Raw genomic sequence first — 18,127 nt, 5'->3', positions numbered from 1 at the left:
ATCTCTCCCTCCTAACCCTGTTCTCCTGCCTTCTCCCCATAACCCCTGACACCCGCACTGATCAAGAATCTATCTATCTCTGCTTTAAAAATATCCATTGACTTGGCCTCCACAGCCTTCTGGGGCAAAGAATTCCATAGATTCACCACCCTCTGACCAAAGAGACTCCTTCTCATCTTCCTAAAGGAACGGCCTTTTATTCTGAGGCTATGACCTCTAGTCCTAGACTCTCCCACTAGTGGAAACGTCCTCTCCACAACCACTCTATTCAAGCCTTTCACTATTCTGTACGTTTCGATGAGGTCCCCCCCCCTTATTCTTCTAAACTCCAGTGAATACAGGTCCCGTGCAGTCAAACGCTCATCATAGGTTAACCCACTCATTCCTGGGATCATTCTTGCAAACCTCCTCTGGACCCTCTCCAGGGCCAGACCCTTCCTCACACACGGTGCCCAAAATTGCTCACAATACTCCAAATGCGTCCTGACCAGCTCCTAATAGAGTCTCAGCATTACATCCTGAGGATTAACTCCAGCGAGTACAGGATATTCTTGCTATTGAGGGCGTGCAGCGTAGGTTTACTAGGTTAATTCCCGGAATGGCGGGACTGTCATATGTTGAAAGACTGGAGCGACTAGGCTTGTATACACTGGAGTTTAGAAGGATGGGAGGGGATCTTATCGAAACATTTAAGATTATTAAGGGGTTGGACACGTTAGAGGCAGGAAACATGTTCCCAATGTTGGGGGAGTCCAGAACCAGGGGCCACAGTTTAAGAATAAGGGGTAGGCCATTTAGAACGGAGATGATGAAAAACATTTTCAGTCAGAGAGTTTTAAATCTGTGGAATTCTCTGCCTCAGGAGGCAGTGGAGGCAAATTCTCTGAATGCATTCAAGAGAGAGCTAGGTAGAGCTCTTAAGGAGGTATGGGGAGAAGGCAGGAACGGGGTACTGATTGAGAATGATCAGCCATGATCACATTGAATGGTGGTGCTGGCTCGAAGGGCCGAATGGCCTACTCCTGCATCTATTGTCTATTGTCTATAACTCAGCTGGTCAGGCAGCATCCCTGGAGAGAAGGAATAGGTCACGTTTCAGTTTGAGACCTCTCCTTTGACTCTCAGTCTGAAGAAGGGTCTCGACCCAAAATAGTCAGGACAGTTCAGTTGCCTGATAACAGCGAGGAAGAAACTGCCCCTGAAGAATCTGGAGGGAAGAGATTTAAGAAGGACCTCAGGGGCAACTTTCTCAGGCGGAACAAAGGGCGGCACAGCGGTAGAGCTACTGCCTCACAGCGCCAGGGACCCGGGTTCGATACCGACTACGGGTGCTGTCTGTACGGAGTTTGTACGTTCTCTCCGTGACCCGCGTGAGTTTTCTCCGAGATCTTCGGTTTCCTCCCACACTCTAAAGATGTACAGGATTGTAGGCTAATTGACTGCAGGACAGTGTTAGTGTGCGGGGATCGCTGGTCGGCGCGGACCCGGTGGGCCGAAGGTTCTGTTTCCGCGCTGTATCTCTAAACTAAAACTAAACGAGTGACATTGCAGTCGTGGTTACGGCTGTGTACAGATTTGGCTGTTGCCATGGCGAAGGCTGGATCCAAGCAATGTCGAACACAGCGGGACTCACCACACGTTCACTTGAACAACGATTATGGACTTCGCCACCATTTCAGGGGATTTACTAAAAATAGCCCAAATGAAATCCCTTCAAAGGCTTTTGGTTCCTTTAGTTTTTCAGGGGCTGGGGTTGACATAATCCAGCAACTTGCACTTCAGTCTAAAGACAAGGCACAATAGAGTTGCTGCCTCACAGCGCCAGAGACCCGGGTTCGGTCCTGACTACGGATGCTGTCTGTACGGAGTTTGTACGTTCTCCCGGTGACATGCGTGGGTTTTCTCCAGGATCTCCGTTAGGCGGCGCCCAAGTGTCCGGACCTACAGTGTCCAGGCCTACAGTGTCCAGGCCTTCAGCCACAGTTTCCTCCCACACTCCAAAAACGTGCGGGTTTGTAGGTTAATTGGCTTCGGTAAAATTGTAAATTGTCCCTAGTGTATGGGATAGTGCTAGCGTACGGGGTGATTGCTGGTCGGCACGCACTTGGTGGGCCGAAGGGCCTGTTTCTGTGCTGTATCTCTTAAACTACGTTCTCTCCGTGCCCTATGTATGTTTTCTCCGAGATCTTCGGTTTCATTAGGTGACAGGAGTAGAATTGGGCCATTCGGCCCATCAAGTCCACTCCGCCATTCAATCATGGCTGATCTATCTCTCCCTCCTAACCCCATTTTCCTGCCTTCTCCCCATAACCTCTCAGGTGATATCCTCCCACTAGGGTTGCCAAATGTCCCGTATTAGCCGGGACATCACATATATTGGGCTGAATTGGTTTGTCACGTACGGGACCGCCCTTGTCCCATATTAGGCCCGGGGGGGGGCGCTGAAGGCCTGGACACTCGTGCGCCGCCTAACGGAGGTTGCGTAGCAACCCACCTCCCGGCCCGGGCGGCCGCCATTGGTGGAGCAGGAGCACGTGGCCGCTGGCTGGGTGAGGTCACGTGGGGCGGTGACATCATCTTTTGTCCCTTACTTGGGAGTGAGAAAGTTGGCAACCGTACCTCCCACACTCCAAAGACGTACACATTTGTAGGTTAATTGACTTGGTATAAAAATGTAAAATTGTCCCTAGCGTGAGTAGGATAGTGCTAGTGTGTGGAGATCGCTGGTCGGCGCGGACTCAGTGGGCCAAAGGGCCTGTTTCCGCGTTGTAACTCTAAACAAGTCTCTGCATTTTTAAAGCAATGAAACAGGTCATCCGATATTTGTTGGTATTTGTGTTTCTCTCAACTCTTCTCCCTCCTTCTCACTGGATTAGTTTATCTGAGGGTGAATGCACTGTTTTTTTAATCCAGGCTTGGCGAATCAAGAACCAGGGAACATAGGTTTAAGGTGAGAGGGGCTTACGTTTAAGAGAACACAAAGTGCTGGAGTAACTCAGCAGGTCAGGCAGCATCTCTGGAGAACATGGATAGGTGATGTTTCGGGTTGAGACCCTTCTTCAGACCAGCCTCTGCACTTCTTTGATTCTTCAAGATTTAATAGGAACCTGAGTGGCAACCTTTTCACTCAGTGGATGGTGGGTAATATGGGACAGGCTGCCAGAGGAGGTAGTTGAGGCAGAAACAATTGAAAGCACAAAGCCTTTTAGATTAGTTTGATTTAGTTTAGTTTAGAGATACAACGTGGAAACAGGCTCTTCACCATTCCGACCAGCAATCACCCCGTACACAAGGACTATCCTACACACTGGGGACACTTTACAATCTTTACCAAAGCCAATTAACTTGCAACATATTACTGGTACTAGCTTGTACGTCTTTGGAGCGTGGGAGGAAACCGGAGCACCCGGGGAAAACCCACGCAGTCACGGGGAGAACGTTCAGATTTCACACAGATAGCATCCGTAGTCAGGTCTGAACCCGGGTCTCTGGCGCTGCAAGGCAGCAACTCTACCACTACGCCACCTTTTACCCAGGCTAGGGGAATCAAGAACCGGAGGAAATAGGTTTAAGGTGAGAGGGGCAAGAGTTAATAGTGCACAAACCGCTGGAGTAACTCAGCGGGTCAGGCAGCATCTCTGGAGGACATGGATAGGTGACCTTTCGGGTTGAGACCTTCCTTCAGACCAGCCTCTGCAGTTCTTTGATTCTTCAAGATTTAATAGGAACTTGGGGGGGGGGTGGGGGGCAACCTTTTCACTCAGTGGATGGTGGGTGTATGGAACGAGCTGCCAGAGGAGGTAGTTGTGGTAGGTACTATGACAGCACTTAAAAGGCACTTGGACAGATATATGGATAGGAAAAGTGGAGGGATATGGGTCAAACATTGGCAAGTGGGACTAGCTTAGATGGGGCATCTCCGTCAGCATGACGAGATGGGCCGAGTGGCCTGTTTCCGTGCTGTGTGACTCTGTCGTCCGAGTTCATTCTTCCTCCTTGTGTTTATCTAGGCTCGTCTTTGAGTGGTGCTATTTCGAGTTAACAAACTGTTAACACTTAAATCCACTTCGACAAACTTTGACACTGGTCACTGCTAAAATGCAGGCTCTCACTGAATTGATTTTCAGACACGTCTCAAAAGCCACTCATGTCTGTGGAACTGGCTGCTTTGAATTGCTGCCCAGTGTGCAGGGAGTGGATCTGAGAGCGGGATAGAACGAGTGTGGGACAGGCAGCATCTCAGGGAAGAGGGAGCCTAGAGATATGGAGGGGTAAGGTGTGAAAACGACAGATCAAAGTGTAGATGGATTCCATGGTGGGAAGTCCGGTCGGTGTGATCGACAGGGCTCCATCTACAATCCGCGAAAGTATTTCTAAACAAAAGTGTAAAGGGCGGCACGGTGGCGCAGCGGTAGAGTTGCCGCCTTACAGCGCTTGCAGCGCCGGAGACCCGGGTTCGATCCCGACTACGGATGCTGTCTGTACGGAGTTTGTACGTTCTCCCCGTGACCTGCGTGGGTTTTCTCCGAGATCTTTGGTTTCCTCCCACACTCCAAAGACATCCAGGTTTGTAGATTAATTGGATTGGTATCATTTTGTAATTTTTTAATTTTTTTTAAATTTGTCCGTACTGTGTGTTGGATAGCATTAATGTGCAGGGATCGCTGCTGGTGCGGACCCGGTGGGCAGAAGGGCCTGTTTCCGCGCTGTATCTCTAAACTAGACTAAACCAAACTAAACTGAACGCATTGGTGGCAGGCAGCATCTCTGAAATACATACGATCAAGAGAGAGCTAGATAGAGCTCTTAAGGATAGCGGAGTCAGGGGGTATGGGGAGAAAGCAGGAACGGGGTACTGATTGAGAATGATCAGCCATGATCACATTGAAGGGCGGTGCTGGCTCGAAGGGCCGAATGGCCTCCTCCTGCACCTATTGTCTATTATCTATCAAATATGAACCTTTCCATATCTTCTTTCCCTTTCCCCTGACTCTCAGTCGAAGAAGAGACTCAACTCGAAACGTCGCCCATTCCTTCTCTCCAGAGATGCTGCCTGTCCTGCTCCGCGTTTCAATCGTGGCTGATCTATCATTCCCCCTCAACCCCATTCTCCTGCATTCTCCCCCTAACCCCTGACACCCGTTCTAATCAAGAATCTGTCTTGGAGGAACTGCAGATGCTGGTTTAAACTGAAGTTGGACGCAAAATGCTGGAGTAAATCAGCGTGACAGGCAGCATCTCTGGAAGGAAGGAATGGGTGACGTTTCGGGTCGAGACCAGAATCTGTCTATCTGCCTTAAAAATATCCATTGACTTGGCCTCCACAGCCTTCGGTGGCAGCATTTGCAGTTCCTAACTACACGGAGAACTAGTGTAGTTGGCGTGGACTTGGTGGGCTGAAGAACCTGTTTACATGCTGTATCTCTCAATCGGGAAGAATAAAGAGCTTTTTCTCCACGCAATGGATCAGATGATTCCTTTCATGATTAATTTTGGTCATGGGTTACTGTTATCTCCGAGTCCATTCGCCATTTCCTGTTGTCACATTGTGTGAGCCCCTGGTTCTTACGCACTGCAGACCATCACATGCCACCGATCTCCTCGTAGATATCTGCTCTCTAACCAGGCCAGCGGAATTTAAATAACAACTTCACAACATGCGCACAGAACGAAATATAGTCATAGAGTCATCCAGCGTGGAAGCAGGCCCTTCAGCCCAACTTGCCCATGCCGACCACGATGCCCCATCCACACTTCTCCCACCTACCTGCGTTTGTCCCATATCCCTCTAAACCTATCCTATCCATGTATCTGTCTAATTGTTTCTTAAACAATAGGCAATAGATTTTAGATTTAGATTTAGAGATACAGCGCAGAAACAGGCCCTTCGGCCCACCGGGTCCGCGCCGCCCAGCGATCCCCGCACACTAACACTCTCCTACACTAGGGACAATTTTTGCATTTGCCCAGCCAATTAGCCTACATACCTGTACGTCTTTGGAGTGTGGGAGGAAACCGAAGATCTCGGAGAAAACCCACGCAGGTCACGCGGAGAACGTACAAACTCCATACAGACGGCGCCCATAGTCAGGATCGAACCTGTGTCTCCGGCGCTGCATTCGAGCCAGCACCGCCATTCACTATGATCGTGGCTGATCATCCACAATCAGTAACCCGTGCCTGCCTTCTCCCCATATCCCTTGACTCCGCTATCTTTAAGAGCTCTATCTAACTCTCTCTTGAAAGCATCCAGAGAATCGGCCTCCACTGTCTTCTGAGGCAGAGAATTCCACAGATTCACAACTCTCTGAGTGAAAAAGTTTTTTCTCATCTCTGTTCTAAATGGCCTACCCCTTATTCTTAAATTGTGGCCCCTGATTCTGGACTCCCCCAACATCGGGAACATGTTTCCTGCCTCTTGCGTGTCCAAACCTTTAATAATCTTAAATGTTCAATAAGATCCCCTCTCACCCTTCTAAATTCCAGTGTATACAAGCCCAGTCGCTCCAGTCTTTCAACATTCGAAAGTCCCGCCATCCCGTGAATTAACCTATGCTGCACTCCCTCAATAGCAAGAATGTCCTTCCTCAAATTTGGAGACCAAAACTGCACACAATACGATAGTCGCTGCCTCAACGACCTCCTCTGGCAGCTCGTACCATACACCCACCACCCTTTGTGTAAAAAAGTTACCCCTCAGATTCCTATTAGATCTTTTCCCCTCCACAGCACGGTAGCGCAGCGGTAGAGTTGCTGCTTTACAGCGAATGCAGCGCCGGTGACTCAGGTTCGATCCTGACTACGGGTGCTGCACTGTAAGGAGTTTGTACGTTCTCCCCGTGACCTGCGTGGGTTTTCTCCGAGATCTACGGTTTCCTCCCACACTCCAAAGACGTACAGGTATGTAGGTTAATTGGCTGGGTAAATATAAAAATTGTCCCTAGTGGGTGTAGGATAAGTGTTAATGTGCGGGGATCGTTGGGCGGCACGGACTTGGTGGGCCGAAAAGGCCTGTTTCCGGCTGTATATATATGATATGATATGATATGATACATCCTCTGGTTCTCGATGCCCGTACTCTGGGCAAGAGACTCTGAGAGTCTACCTGATCTATTCCTCTCATGATTTTGTGCACCTCGTCACTCCTCATCCTCCTGCGCTCCAAGGAACAGAGTCCCAGCCTACTCAACCTCTCCCTATAGCCCAGATGCTCGAGTCCTGGCAACATCCTCGTAATTCTTCTCTGCACCCTTTCCAACTTGACAACAATATCTTTCAAATGACTTTGAAAAAACTACCGTCCAATTTGCACACGAACAAAATCTGACAAAATCAAAATGAGAAGCAATGTACGGTGTCAAAGGTCGACACAAAGTGCTGGAGTAACTCAGCGGGTCAGGCAGCATCTCGGGAGAGAAGGAACCGGTGACGCTTCGGGTCGAGGCCCTTCTTCAGACTGAAAGTATCACAAAATGCTGGTATTTATTTCACAAAATGCTGGAGTACCGAAACGTCACCCATTCCTTCTCTCCTGAGATGCTGCCTGACCTGCTGAGTTACTCCAGCATTTTGTGAAATAAATACCTTCGATTTGTACCAGCAACTGCAGTTATTTTCTTACAAAATGCTGGAGTAACTCAGCGGGTCAGGCAGCATCTCAGGAGAGAAGGAACGGGCGACGTTTCGGGTCGAGACCCTTCTTCAGACTGATACCTTCGATTTGTACCAGCATCTGCAGTTATTTTAACATAGAAACATAGAAAATAGGTGCAGGAGTAGGCTATTCGACCCTTCGAGCCTGCACCGCCATTCAATATGATCATGGCTGATCATCCAGCTCAGTAACCTGTACCTGCCTTCTCTCCATACCCCCTGATCCCTTTAGCCACAAGGGCCACATCTAACTCCCTCTTAAATATAGCCAATGAACTGGCCTCAACTACCTTCTGTGGCAGAGAATTCCACAGACTCACCACTTTCTGTGCGAAGAAATTTTTCTCATCTCGGTCCTAAAAGACTTCCCCCTTATCCTTAAGCTGTGACCCCTGGTTCTGGACCTCCCCAACATCGGGAACAATCTTCCCGCATCTAGCCTCTCCAACCCCTTAAGAATTTTATATGTTTTCCTACACTTCTTCACACTGATGTCAGTGGAGGGGATGGGACAAAGAACAAAGGTGCCGTAAATTATCATTTACCCGTCTCCAATGGACCCCCCTCCTCCTGGACTCCCCCGGATGGCCATCTACCTTCATTAGACCTTTTCATTTCCAACTGCCGGTGGGACATCAACCGCCTCAGATTTTCCACTCCCCTGACTTACTCTAACCTCTCCCCCCCGGAACGTACAGCCCTCCGCTCACTCTGCAGCAACCCCGACTGGATAACCAAACCTGCCGACAAGGGAGGTGCCCCTAAATTATCGTTTTGAAGAAGGGTCTCGACCCGAAACGTCACCCATTCCTTCTCTCCCGAGATGCGGCCTGACCCGCTGAGTTGCTCCGGCATTTTCCCAATGTTCCCGATGTTGGGCGAGTCCAGAACCAGGGGCCACACAGTCTTAGAATAAAGGGGAGGCCCATTTAAAACTGAGGTGAGAAGGATCTTTTTCACCCAGAGAGTTGTGAATTTGTGGAATTCTCTGCCACAGCAGGCAGTGGAGGCCAAATCACTGGAGAGAGTTAGATAGAGCTCTGGGGGCTAGTGGAATTAAGGGATACGGGGAGAAGGCAGGCACGGGTTACTGATTGTGGATGATCAGCCATGATCACAATGAATGGCAGTGCTAGCTCGAAGGGCCGAATGGCCTCCTCCTGCACCTATTTTCTATATTTCTATTTTGTGTCTACCTTCGATTTAGACCAGCATCTGCAGGTTTTTTTTTCCTACGATGTACAGTTCAGTTCAGTTCAGAATGGGTGACGTTTCGGGTCGAGACCCTTCTTCAGACCGGCTCGAAACGTCACACATTCCTTCTCTCCAGAGAAAGCTGCCTGTCCCACTGAATTACTCCAGCACTTTGTGTCTCTCTCCGATGTACAGGGTTTGTTCTGTCCGCTTAACCAAGCAGGAATAAAACATTTCACACTCCCAGCCCTGTCTCTGCCGCAGTCCCCTCCCTCACGCCTGTGAATAACACTGCTGAACTGCCTGTGGAAATCCATTATTGAGCTGCAACAAAACAGTTGCTGCTCACGTATCAGTTTGCACATCGTGATTATTTGCCGAGGTGGGTTTCCATGGCAGTTAATCGAGTCTTTAAAAAAACCATCTTGGGCACATTGGATCATCGCTCATTAAACCCTGAACCAGGCCACCAAGGAATGCACGACTGCCGTCCACAGCAATCAAAAACAGAAAACGTCGGAAACACTCAGCAGGTCGGGCAGCATCTGTCGAGGGTGAGTCGGGGGTAACGTTTCAGGACAAAGTCCGATCGACCAGGCCCGCCACGGCCTACTGGATCTCCCACTTGCCAAACATTTTAACTCAATAGACAATAGACAATAGGTGCAGGAGGGGGCCATTCGGCCCTTCGAGCCAGCACCGCCATTCAATGTGATCATGGCTGATCATTCTCAATCAGTACCCCGTTCCTGCCTTCTCCCCATACCCCCTGACTCCGCTATCCTTAAGAGCTCTATTCAGCTCTCTCTTGAATGCATTCAGAGAATTGGCCTCCACTGCCTTCTGAGGCAGAGAATTCCACAGATTCACAACTCTCTGACTGAAAAAGTTTTTCCTCATCTCAGTACTAAATGGCCTACCCCTTATTCTTAAACTGTGGCCCCTTGTTCTGGACTCCCCCAACATTGGGAACATGTTTCCTGCCTCTAACGTGTCCAACCCCTTAATAATCTTATACGTTTCGATAAGATCTCCTCTCATCCTTCTAAATTCCAGTGTATATAAGCCTAGTCGCTCCAGTCTTTCAACATATGACAGTCCCGCCATTCCGGGAATTAACCTCCCATTGGGAGTCAAAGGCAGGGTCAAATGGGGTTAGGAGGGAGGGATAGACCAGCCATGATTGAATGGAGGAGTGGACTTGATGGGCCCGAATTGCCTAATTCCTGCCTTGATCAGCCAAGAAGGATGTTGACTGCAACCTTCCCCCCCCATCGACGAACTGTACACTGCAAGGGCCAGGAAGCGAGCGGGCAAGATCATTTCTGACCCCTCTCACCCTGGCCACAAACTCTTTGAAGCACTTCCCTCTGGAAGGCGACTCCGGACTGTCAAAGCAGCCACAGCTGGACATAAAAACAGCTTTTTTTCCACGAGCAGTAGCTCTACTCAACAACCAAACATCTGTAGCCTCCTTTTGCTCTGGTATTTTATTTCATTGGTCACATGTGTAAATTATAATATTTTATTCTTAATTGTTTACTGTATGTCATGTTGTTACTTGTGAGCAAATTCTTTGTATGTATATATGGCTAATAATATTTATTCAATTCAATCCAATCCAATCCAATTCAATTCAATTCAATTCAATTCTACTCCTATTCCTTATGATCTTCCAAGATGTGGGCTCCTATATATCGGCGAGGACAAGCGTAGACTCAGCAGGTCAGGCAGCATCTCAGGAGAGAAGGAATGGGTGACGTTTCAGATCGAGGCCCTTCTTCAAACTGATGTCAGGGGGGCGGGACAAAGGAAGGATATAGGTGGAGACAGGAAGATAGAGGGAGAACTGGGAAGGGGGAGGGGAAGAGAGGGACAGAGGAACTATCTAAAGTTGGAGAAGTCGATGTTCATACCGCTGGGCTGCAAGCTGCCCAGGCGAAATATGAGGTGCTGTTTCTCCAATTTCCGGCAGGCCTCACTATGGCACTGGAGGAGGCCCATGACAGAAAGGTCAGACTGGGAATGGGAGGGGGAGTTGAAGTGCTCAGCCACCGGGAGATCAGGTTGGTTAAGGCGGACTGAGCGAAGGTGTTGAGCGAAACGATCGCCGAGCCTGCATTTGGTTTCGCTGATGTAAAGAAGTTGACACCTGGAACAGCGGATGCAATATATGAGGTTGCTTGGCGATCATTTCGTTGAACACGTAGGCTCAGCCCGCCATGGCCTACGTGATGTCCCGGTTGCCAAACGTTTTAACTCCCCTTCCCGTTCGCACACTGACCTTTCTGTCCTGGGCCTCCTCCACTGACAGAGTGAGGCCCAGCGCCTACTGGAGGAATAGCACCTCATATTCCGCTTTGGCAGCTTACAGCCCAGCGCTTTTCAAGAGAGAGTTAGATGTAGCTCTCAGGGCTGAAGCAATCAAGGGATATGGGGGAAAAAACAGGAACGGGGTACTGATTTTAGATGATTTTGGAGGATCAGCCATGATCACATTGAATGGCGGTGCTGGCTCGAAGGGCCAAATAGCCTACTCCTGCACCTATTATCGATGTTTCTATGTTTCTAAGGTCATTGGTTTCTCCAATTTTGGGTAACCTATAACGAATTTGACGCTGACTATGGGTGCTGTCTGTTCAGAGTTTGCACGTTCTTCCCGTGACCGTGTGGGTTTTCTCTGGGTGCCCCAGTTTCCTTCCACATTCCAAAGATTTAGAGGTTTGTAGGTTAATTGGCTTCTGTAAATTGTCCCTAGTGTGTGGGATAGAACTAGTGTACGGGGTGATGGCAAGTTGGCGCGGACTCGATGGGCCGAAAGGCCTTTTTCTGCGCTGCACCTCTAAAGTAAAGTCTGAAGACACTACACTGTCTGGATGGAGAAGGGGAGTTATTATATAAACGTTGTGACCGCAATTAAATGAAATGTATCAGATGGGTCAGATGGGCGGTGCAGTAGTAGAGTTGCTGACTTACAACAAATGCACTCGGGTCCGATCCTGACAATGGGTGCTGTCTGTACGGAGTTTGTACGTTCTCCCCGTGACCTGCGTGGGTTTTCTCCGAGATCTTCGGTTTCCTCCCACGCTCCAAAGACATACAGGTTTGTAGGTTATTTGGCTTGTTTTAAATGTCAAAATTGACCCTAGTGGGTGTAGGATAGTGTTGGTATGCAGGGATCGTTGGTCGGCGTGGACCCGGTGGGCCGAAGGGCCTGTTTCTGCGCTGTATCTCTAAACTAAAATTAACCCTTTGCGTACTGAATATATTTTTTAGAGCTGGCAATACAGTCAAGACGAACAAAGGAGGTCCTGCACATTCAGAGGCTCTGACGTTTGCATGAAACTGCACCTTGCTCCCGTGACCTTTCTAAGCCGGAGCAACCATCTCGACCAGACCATTTTGGGAAGCCCAGACCATCACACAAACCAACCTCCCTTCCATCTACACCTCACACTGCCTCGGCAAGGCCAGCAGCATAATCAAGGGCCAGTCTCACCCTAGGCCACTCCCTCTTCTCCCCTCACCCATCGGGCAAGAGGTACAGAAGTGTGAAAACGCACACCTCCAGATTCAGGGGCAGTTTCTCGCCGGCTGTTATCAGGCAACTGAACCATCCAATCACCAAACAGAGAGCAGTCCTGACCTATCATCTACCTCGTTGGAGATCCTCGGATTATCTTTAATCGGACTTTACTGGCCTTTATCTGGCACTAAACGTTATTCCCTTCATCCTGTGTCTGCACACTGCGGACGGCTTGATTGAAATCATGTGTAGTCTTTCCAGTGACTGGATAACACGCAACAAAATCTTTGCACTGTACCCCAGTACACGTGACGACAACAAACTGAACAAAACTAAGCTACTGACCTCCCCCCATCATAAGGACCTAGGGGAGTAGTAGACTCAATGCTGGATTAACTCAGCTTGTCAGGCAGCATCTCTGGAGGACATCGACAGGTGACGTTTCGAGTAGGGATCCCACTTAAGACTGGATGTGGAGTGGGTGGTACTACAAGTGGGAGAGTCTCGGAACAGAGGGCACAGCCTCAGAAATAAAGGACGTTCCTTGAGAAAGGAGATGAGGAGGAATTTCTTTCGTCAGAGGGTGGTGAATCTGTGGAATTCATTGCCACAGACGTCAAGGCATTGGATATTTTTTAAGGCGGAGATTGACAGATTCTTGATTAGTACAGGTATCAGGGGTTATGGGGAGAAGGCAGGAGAATGGGGTTGAGATGGAAAGATAGATCAGCCATGATTGAACGGCGGAGTAGACGATGAACCATTGTTCAGTTTTTTTTCTCGCACAGAGAGTGGTGAATCTGTGGAATTCTCTGCCACAGAGGGTAGTTGAGGTCAGTTCATTGGCTATATTTAAGAGGGAGTTAGATGTGGCCCTTGTGGCTAAAGGGATCAGGGGGTATGGAGAGAAGGCAGGTACGGGATACTGAGTTGGATGATCAGCCATGATCATATTGAATGGCGGTGCAGGCTCGAAGGGCCGAATGGCCTACTCCTGCACCTATTTTCTATGTTTCTATGCTTCTATGAGCCAAATGGCCTAATTCTGCTCCTATTTAGATCAGTCTGAAGAAGGGTCTTAACCCAAAACATCACCCATTTCTTCTCTCCAGAGATGCTGTCTGTCCCGCTGAGTTACTCCAGCATTTTGTGTCTACCTTCGATTTAAACCAGCATCTGCATTTCTCTCCTACCAATTTAGTTTAGTTTAGTTTAGTTTAGAGATACAGCGCAGAAACAGACCTTTCGGCCCACCGAGTCCGCGCCGACCAGCGATCCCCGCACACTAATGCTATTTTACACACACTAGGGACAATTTACAATTTTACCCAGCCAATCAGCCTACAAACCTGTACGTCTTTGGAGTGTGTGAGGAAACCGGAGATCCTGGGGAAAACCCACGCAGGTCACAGGGAAAACGTACAAACTCCATTCAGGCAGCACCCGTAGTCAGGATCGAACCCGAGTCTCTGGCGCTGGGGTAGCAACTCTACTGCTGCACCACCGTGCCGCCATTAAAGCAGGAGAGAGCAGGAGAATGGGGTTGAGAGGGAAAAATACATCAGCCATGATTAAATGGCGGAGTAGCCTTGATATAGAAACATAGAAAATAGGTGCAGGAGGAGGCCATTTGGCCCTTCGAGCCAGCATGGCCATTCATTGTGATCATGGCTGATCATCCACAATCAGTAACCCGTGCCTGCCTTCTCCCCGTATCCCTTGATCCCACCAGCCCCTAGAGCTCTATCTAACTCTCTTTTAAATTCATCCAGTGAATTGGCCTCCGCTGCCTTCTGCGGCAGAGAATTCCACAAATTCACAACTCTCTGGGTGAACAGGTTTTTCCGATGAGTTGAATGGCCTGATTCTGCTCCTGTCGCTTATGAACTCCAGAGATGAGCCGCTGAGTTACTCCAGCGCCCTGCTAGACTGACCGAGGATGTGCGTTTTGTGTGATCCCTTCTCTGGTGCTTTCTCAAGAGACGTGACCATGTGAAAATAGCATCGCAAGCTTTTAAAGCAGCCATCCCTTTGGCAGAAACCTCTGCTTGCAGGCCGCCCCACACGTTGACAGAACGCTCGTAAGGCAGCCCTAACCATGGTTCCCAATCTGTTCCCTGGAACATCCCCAGTGGGATTCCTCTACCATCCCCTGCAGGGACTTCAGTTTGCTGGCCTCTTCAACACGGAAACTTTCCTCCCTAAATCTTCCCACCATCAAGCTCCTGCTCAAAGCCAGCACGTGACAGAGTTGAGTTATGTTCCAGTCAGATGTCCTGGGCTGTTTATGATTGCCTTCTAGGGGCTAGATGCGAGGAGCTCTTGGCTTAGAATAACTCCCATTACAATTCCTCTGGTGCCTTTGCCCACTGCTGCAGCTTTCATGGACATTATGTCAAAAGATATCTGTTTAGTTTTAGTTTTTTGTATTTTAGTCACACAGCCATAGAGTGAGTGATACAGTGTGGAAACAGGCCCTTCGGCCCAACTTGCCCACACCGGCCAACATGTCCCAGCTACACTAGTCCCATCTCCCTGTGTTTGGCCCATAATCCCCCAAACAATAGACAATAGACAATAGGTGCAGGAGGAGGCAATTCGGCCCTTCGAGCCAGCACTGCCATTCAATGTGATCATGGCTGATCATTCTCAATCAGTACCTCGTTCCTGCCTTCTCCCCATACCCCCTGACTCCGCTATCCTTAAGAGCTCTATCTAGCTCTCTCTTGAATGCAATCAGAGAATTGGCCTCCACTGCCTTCTGAGGCAGAGAATTCCACAGATTCACAACTCTCTGACTGAAAAAGTTTTTCCTCATCTCTGTTCTAAATGGCCTACCCCTTATTCTTAAACTGTGACCCCTTGTTCTGGACTCCCCCAACATTGGGAACATGTTTCCTGCCTCTAACGTGCCCAACCCCTTAATAATCTTATACGTTTCGATAAGATCTCCTCTCATCCTTCTAAATTCCAGTGTATACAAGCCTAGTCGCTCCAGTCTTTCAACATATGATAGTCCCGCCATTCCGGAAATTAACCTAGTAAACCTACGCTACACGCCCTCTATAGCAAGAATAGCAAGAAAAACCTAGTGAGAAGGATAACGCTAGGTGTATGCGGTGATCGCTGGTCGGTGCGGTCTCGGTGGGTCAAAGGGCCTGTTTCCGTGTCGTATCGCTAAAGCTAAAGAGTGCTGCAAACTGTGGGTGATTTTAAACTGAGGCACTGTTTCGGGTGAATTGGACAAAACCACGGATGATTCCCAAGAACAGGTAAGGAGCTGACTACCATGACCTTTTTAGTTTGGTTTAGTTTAGTTTAGTTTGGAGATACAGCGTGGAAACAGGCCCTTTCGGCCCACCGGGTCCGCGCCGACCAGCGATCCCCGCACGTGAGCACTATCCAACACCCACTAGGAACAATTTTACATTTTTACCAAGCCAATTAACCTACATACCTGTACGTCTTTGGAGTGTGGGAGGAGACCGAAGATCTGGGAGAAAACCCACGCAGGTCACGGGGAGAACGTACAAACTCCGTGCAGACAGCACCCGTAGTCAGGATCGAACCCGGGTCCCCGGCGCTGCATTCGCTGTAAGGCAGCAACTCTACCGCTGCGCCACCGTGACCACCGTGAACTGGGAAATATTTCTCCCTCCTCCAAGATTGGAGTAATAAAATGCGGCAACAGCCCCTTCAGCCCAACTACTCCTTGCTGTCCAAGATGCCACATCTATGCTGGTCCCACCTGCCCATGTTTGGCCCAGATCTCTCCAAACCTTTCCTCCCCTTGTAGTTTTGCATCACGGTATTATTGTAACGTGTACCGAGATAGAGTCAAAAGCTTTTGTTTGCCTTGGAGACGTTGCTGTCCAAAAGCCTTTGAAGTATTGTTGTAGTACCTGCCTCAACTACCTCTGCTCTGGCAGCTTGTTCCACGCAGTCTGAAGAAGGGTCTCGACCCGAAATGTCACCTATTCCTTCTCTCCAGAGATGCTGCCTGACCCGCTGAGTTACTCCAGCATCTTGTCTCTATCTTCGGTTTAAACCAGCATCTGCAGTTCTTTCCTACACATGCAGACAACAAGGGGCCACAGTTTAAGAATAAGGGGTAGGCCATTTAGAATGGAGATGAGGAAAAACTTTTTCAGTCAGAGAGTTGTGAATCTGTGGAATTCTCTGCCTCAGAAGGCGGTGGAGGCCAATTCTCTGGATGCATTCAAGAGAGAGCTAGATAGAGCTCTTAAGGATAGCGGAGTCAGGGGGCATGGGGAGAAGGCAGGAACGGGGTACTAATTGAGAATGATCAGCCATGATCACATTGAATGGCGGTGCTGGCTCGAAGGGCCGAATGGCCTCCTCCTGCACCAATTGTCTATAGGCTTGACCCGAAATGTCAAGTTTTTCCTCATCTCCGTTCTAAATGGCCTACCCCTTATTCTTAAACTGCGGCCCCTTGTTCTGGACTCCCCCAACATTGGGAACATGTTTCCTGCCTCTAACGTGTCCAACCCCTTAATAATCTTATATGTTTCGATATGTATACAAGCCCGGTCGCTCCAGTCTTTCAACATACGACAGTCCCGGCATTCCGGGAATTAACCTGACGCGTTTAAAATAAACTGTTATACAACTAGCTTACACACCTCGTCCGGGATGCATTCCACCCCCCGCCGTGCCCAGCGGTCCCGGAGATCCCCCAGGGTTCCCGTGGACAGCGCGCAGTCCCTCTCCAACCCCACCCGGACGCGTACGTAACCCCGGACAAGGTGCAGGCCGGCGGCCAGGGCAGTGTCTCCTTACCATGGTCTTCATCTCTTTGGAGATGTGGTTGTAGAAGTGGCGATCAACGTTCCAGGGTGAGCCAAGGTTGGAGATCGAGTTGGACCGCGTTCGGTTCAGCTTGGCGATCATCGCTTTCTCTTCCTTCTGCAGTCAACATGAAACAAGAGCAGCGGGCGTTAGCCTTCATGAGGATCACAAGTAATGTTTACTTTAGTTTAGAGGTACAGCGTGGAGACAGGTCCTTCGGCCCACCGTGTCCGCGCCGACCAGCGACCTCCTCGTGCATCAACACCATCCTGCACACTCGAGGGCCAATTTTACATTGACGCCCTGACAATTAACCTACAAACCTGCATGTCTTTACAACGTGGTAGGAAAACGGAAATCTCAGAGAAATCCCACACAGGTCACGGGGAGAACGTACAAACTCCGTGCAGACAGCGCCCATAGACAGCTTTGAACCTGGGTCTCTGGCGCTGTGAGGCAACAACTCCACCGCTGCACCACCATATCTTTGTGCCTTAAGAGAGACTTAGGCCCTAACTTTGTGCCTTTGAATGGAACAAACTTTTGGGAGGAGAGCTAAACAATTTTAAAGGATATTTTTCAGGCAGAGATAGATAAGATTCTTGATTAGTATAGGAGTCAGAGGTTATAGGGAGAAGGCAGGAGAAGGACTCAATTCCTTGGAGCTCAGGAGATTGAGGGGTGATCTTATTGACGCGTATAAAATAATGAGAGGAATAGGTCAGGTAGACGCACAGAGTCTCTTGCCCAGAGTCGGTGAATCGAGGACCAGAGGACATAGGTTTCAGGTGAAGGGGGAAAGATTTAATAGGAATCTGAGGGGTAACGTTTTCACGCAATAGAAACATAGAAACATAGAAAATAGGTGCAGGAGTAGGCCATTCGGCCTTTCGAGCCTGCACTGCCATTCAATATGATCATGGCTGATCATCCAACTCAGTA

General features: G+C 49.2%; 1 protein-coding gene across 1 annotated transcript in view; it reads right to left on the bottom strand.

Moving 5' to 3' along the window:
- adcy5 (adenylate cyclase 5) overlaps positions 1 to 18,127 on the bottom strand; it is a 283,781-nt gene that overhangs the window by 66,275 nt on the left and 199,379 nt on the right. Inside the window, exon 8 of the mRNA XM_078403292.1 lies at positions 17,177 to 17,302. Within this exon, the coding sequence (XP_078259418.1) occupies positions 17,177 to 17,302 (126 nt within the window). The remainder of the gene's footprint in view (positions 1 to 17,176; positions 17,303 to 18,127) is intronic.

The sequence above is a fragment of the Rhinoraja longicauda genome, chromosome 8 (genome assembly GCF_053455715.1).
Source record: "Rhinoraja longicauda isolate Sanriku21f chromosome 8, sRhiLon1.1, whole genome shotgun sequence".
In the NCBI taxonomy this organism is placed as follows: domain Eukaryota; kingdom Metazoa; phylum Chordata; class Chondrichthyes; order Rajiformes; family Arhynchobatidae; genus Rhinoraja; species Rhinoraja longicauda.
Note: the sequence above shows the minus strand (reverse complement) of the source record. Positions and strands in the feature narration are given on the sequence as shown.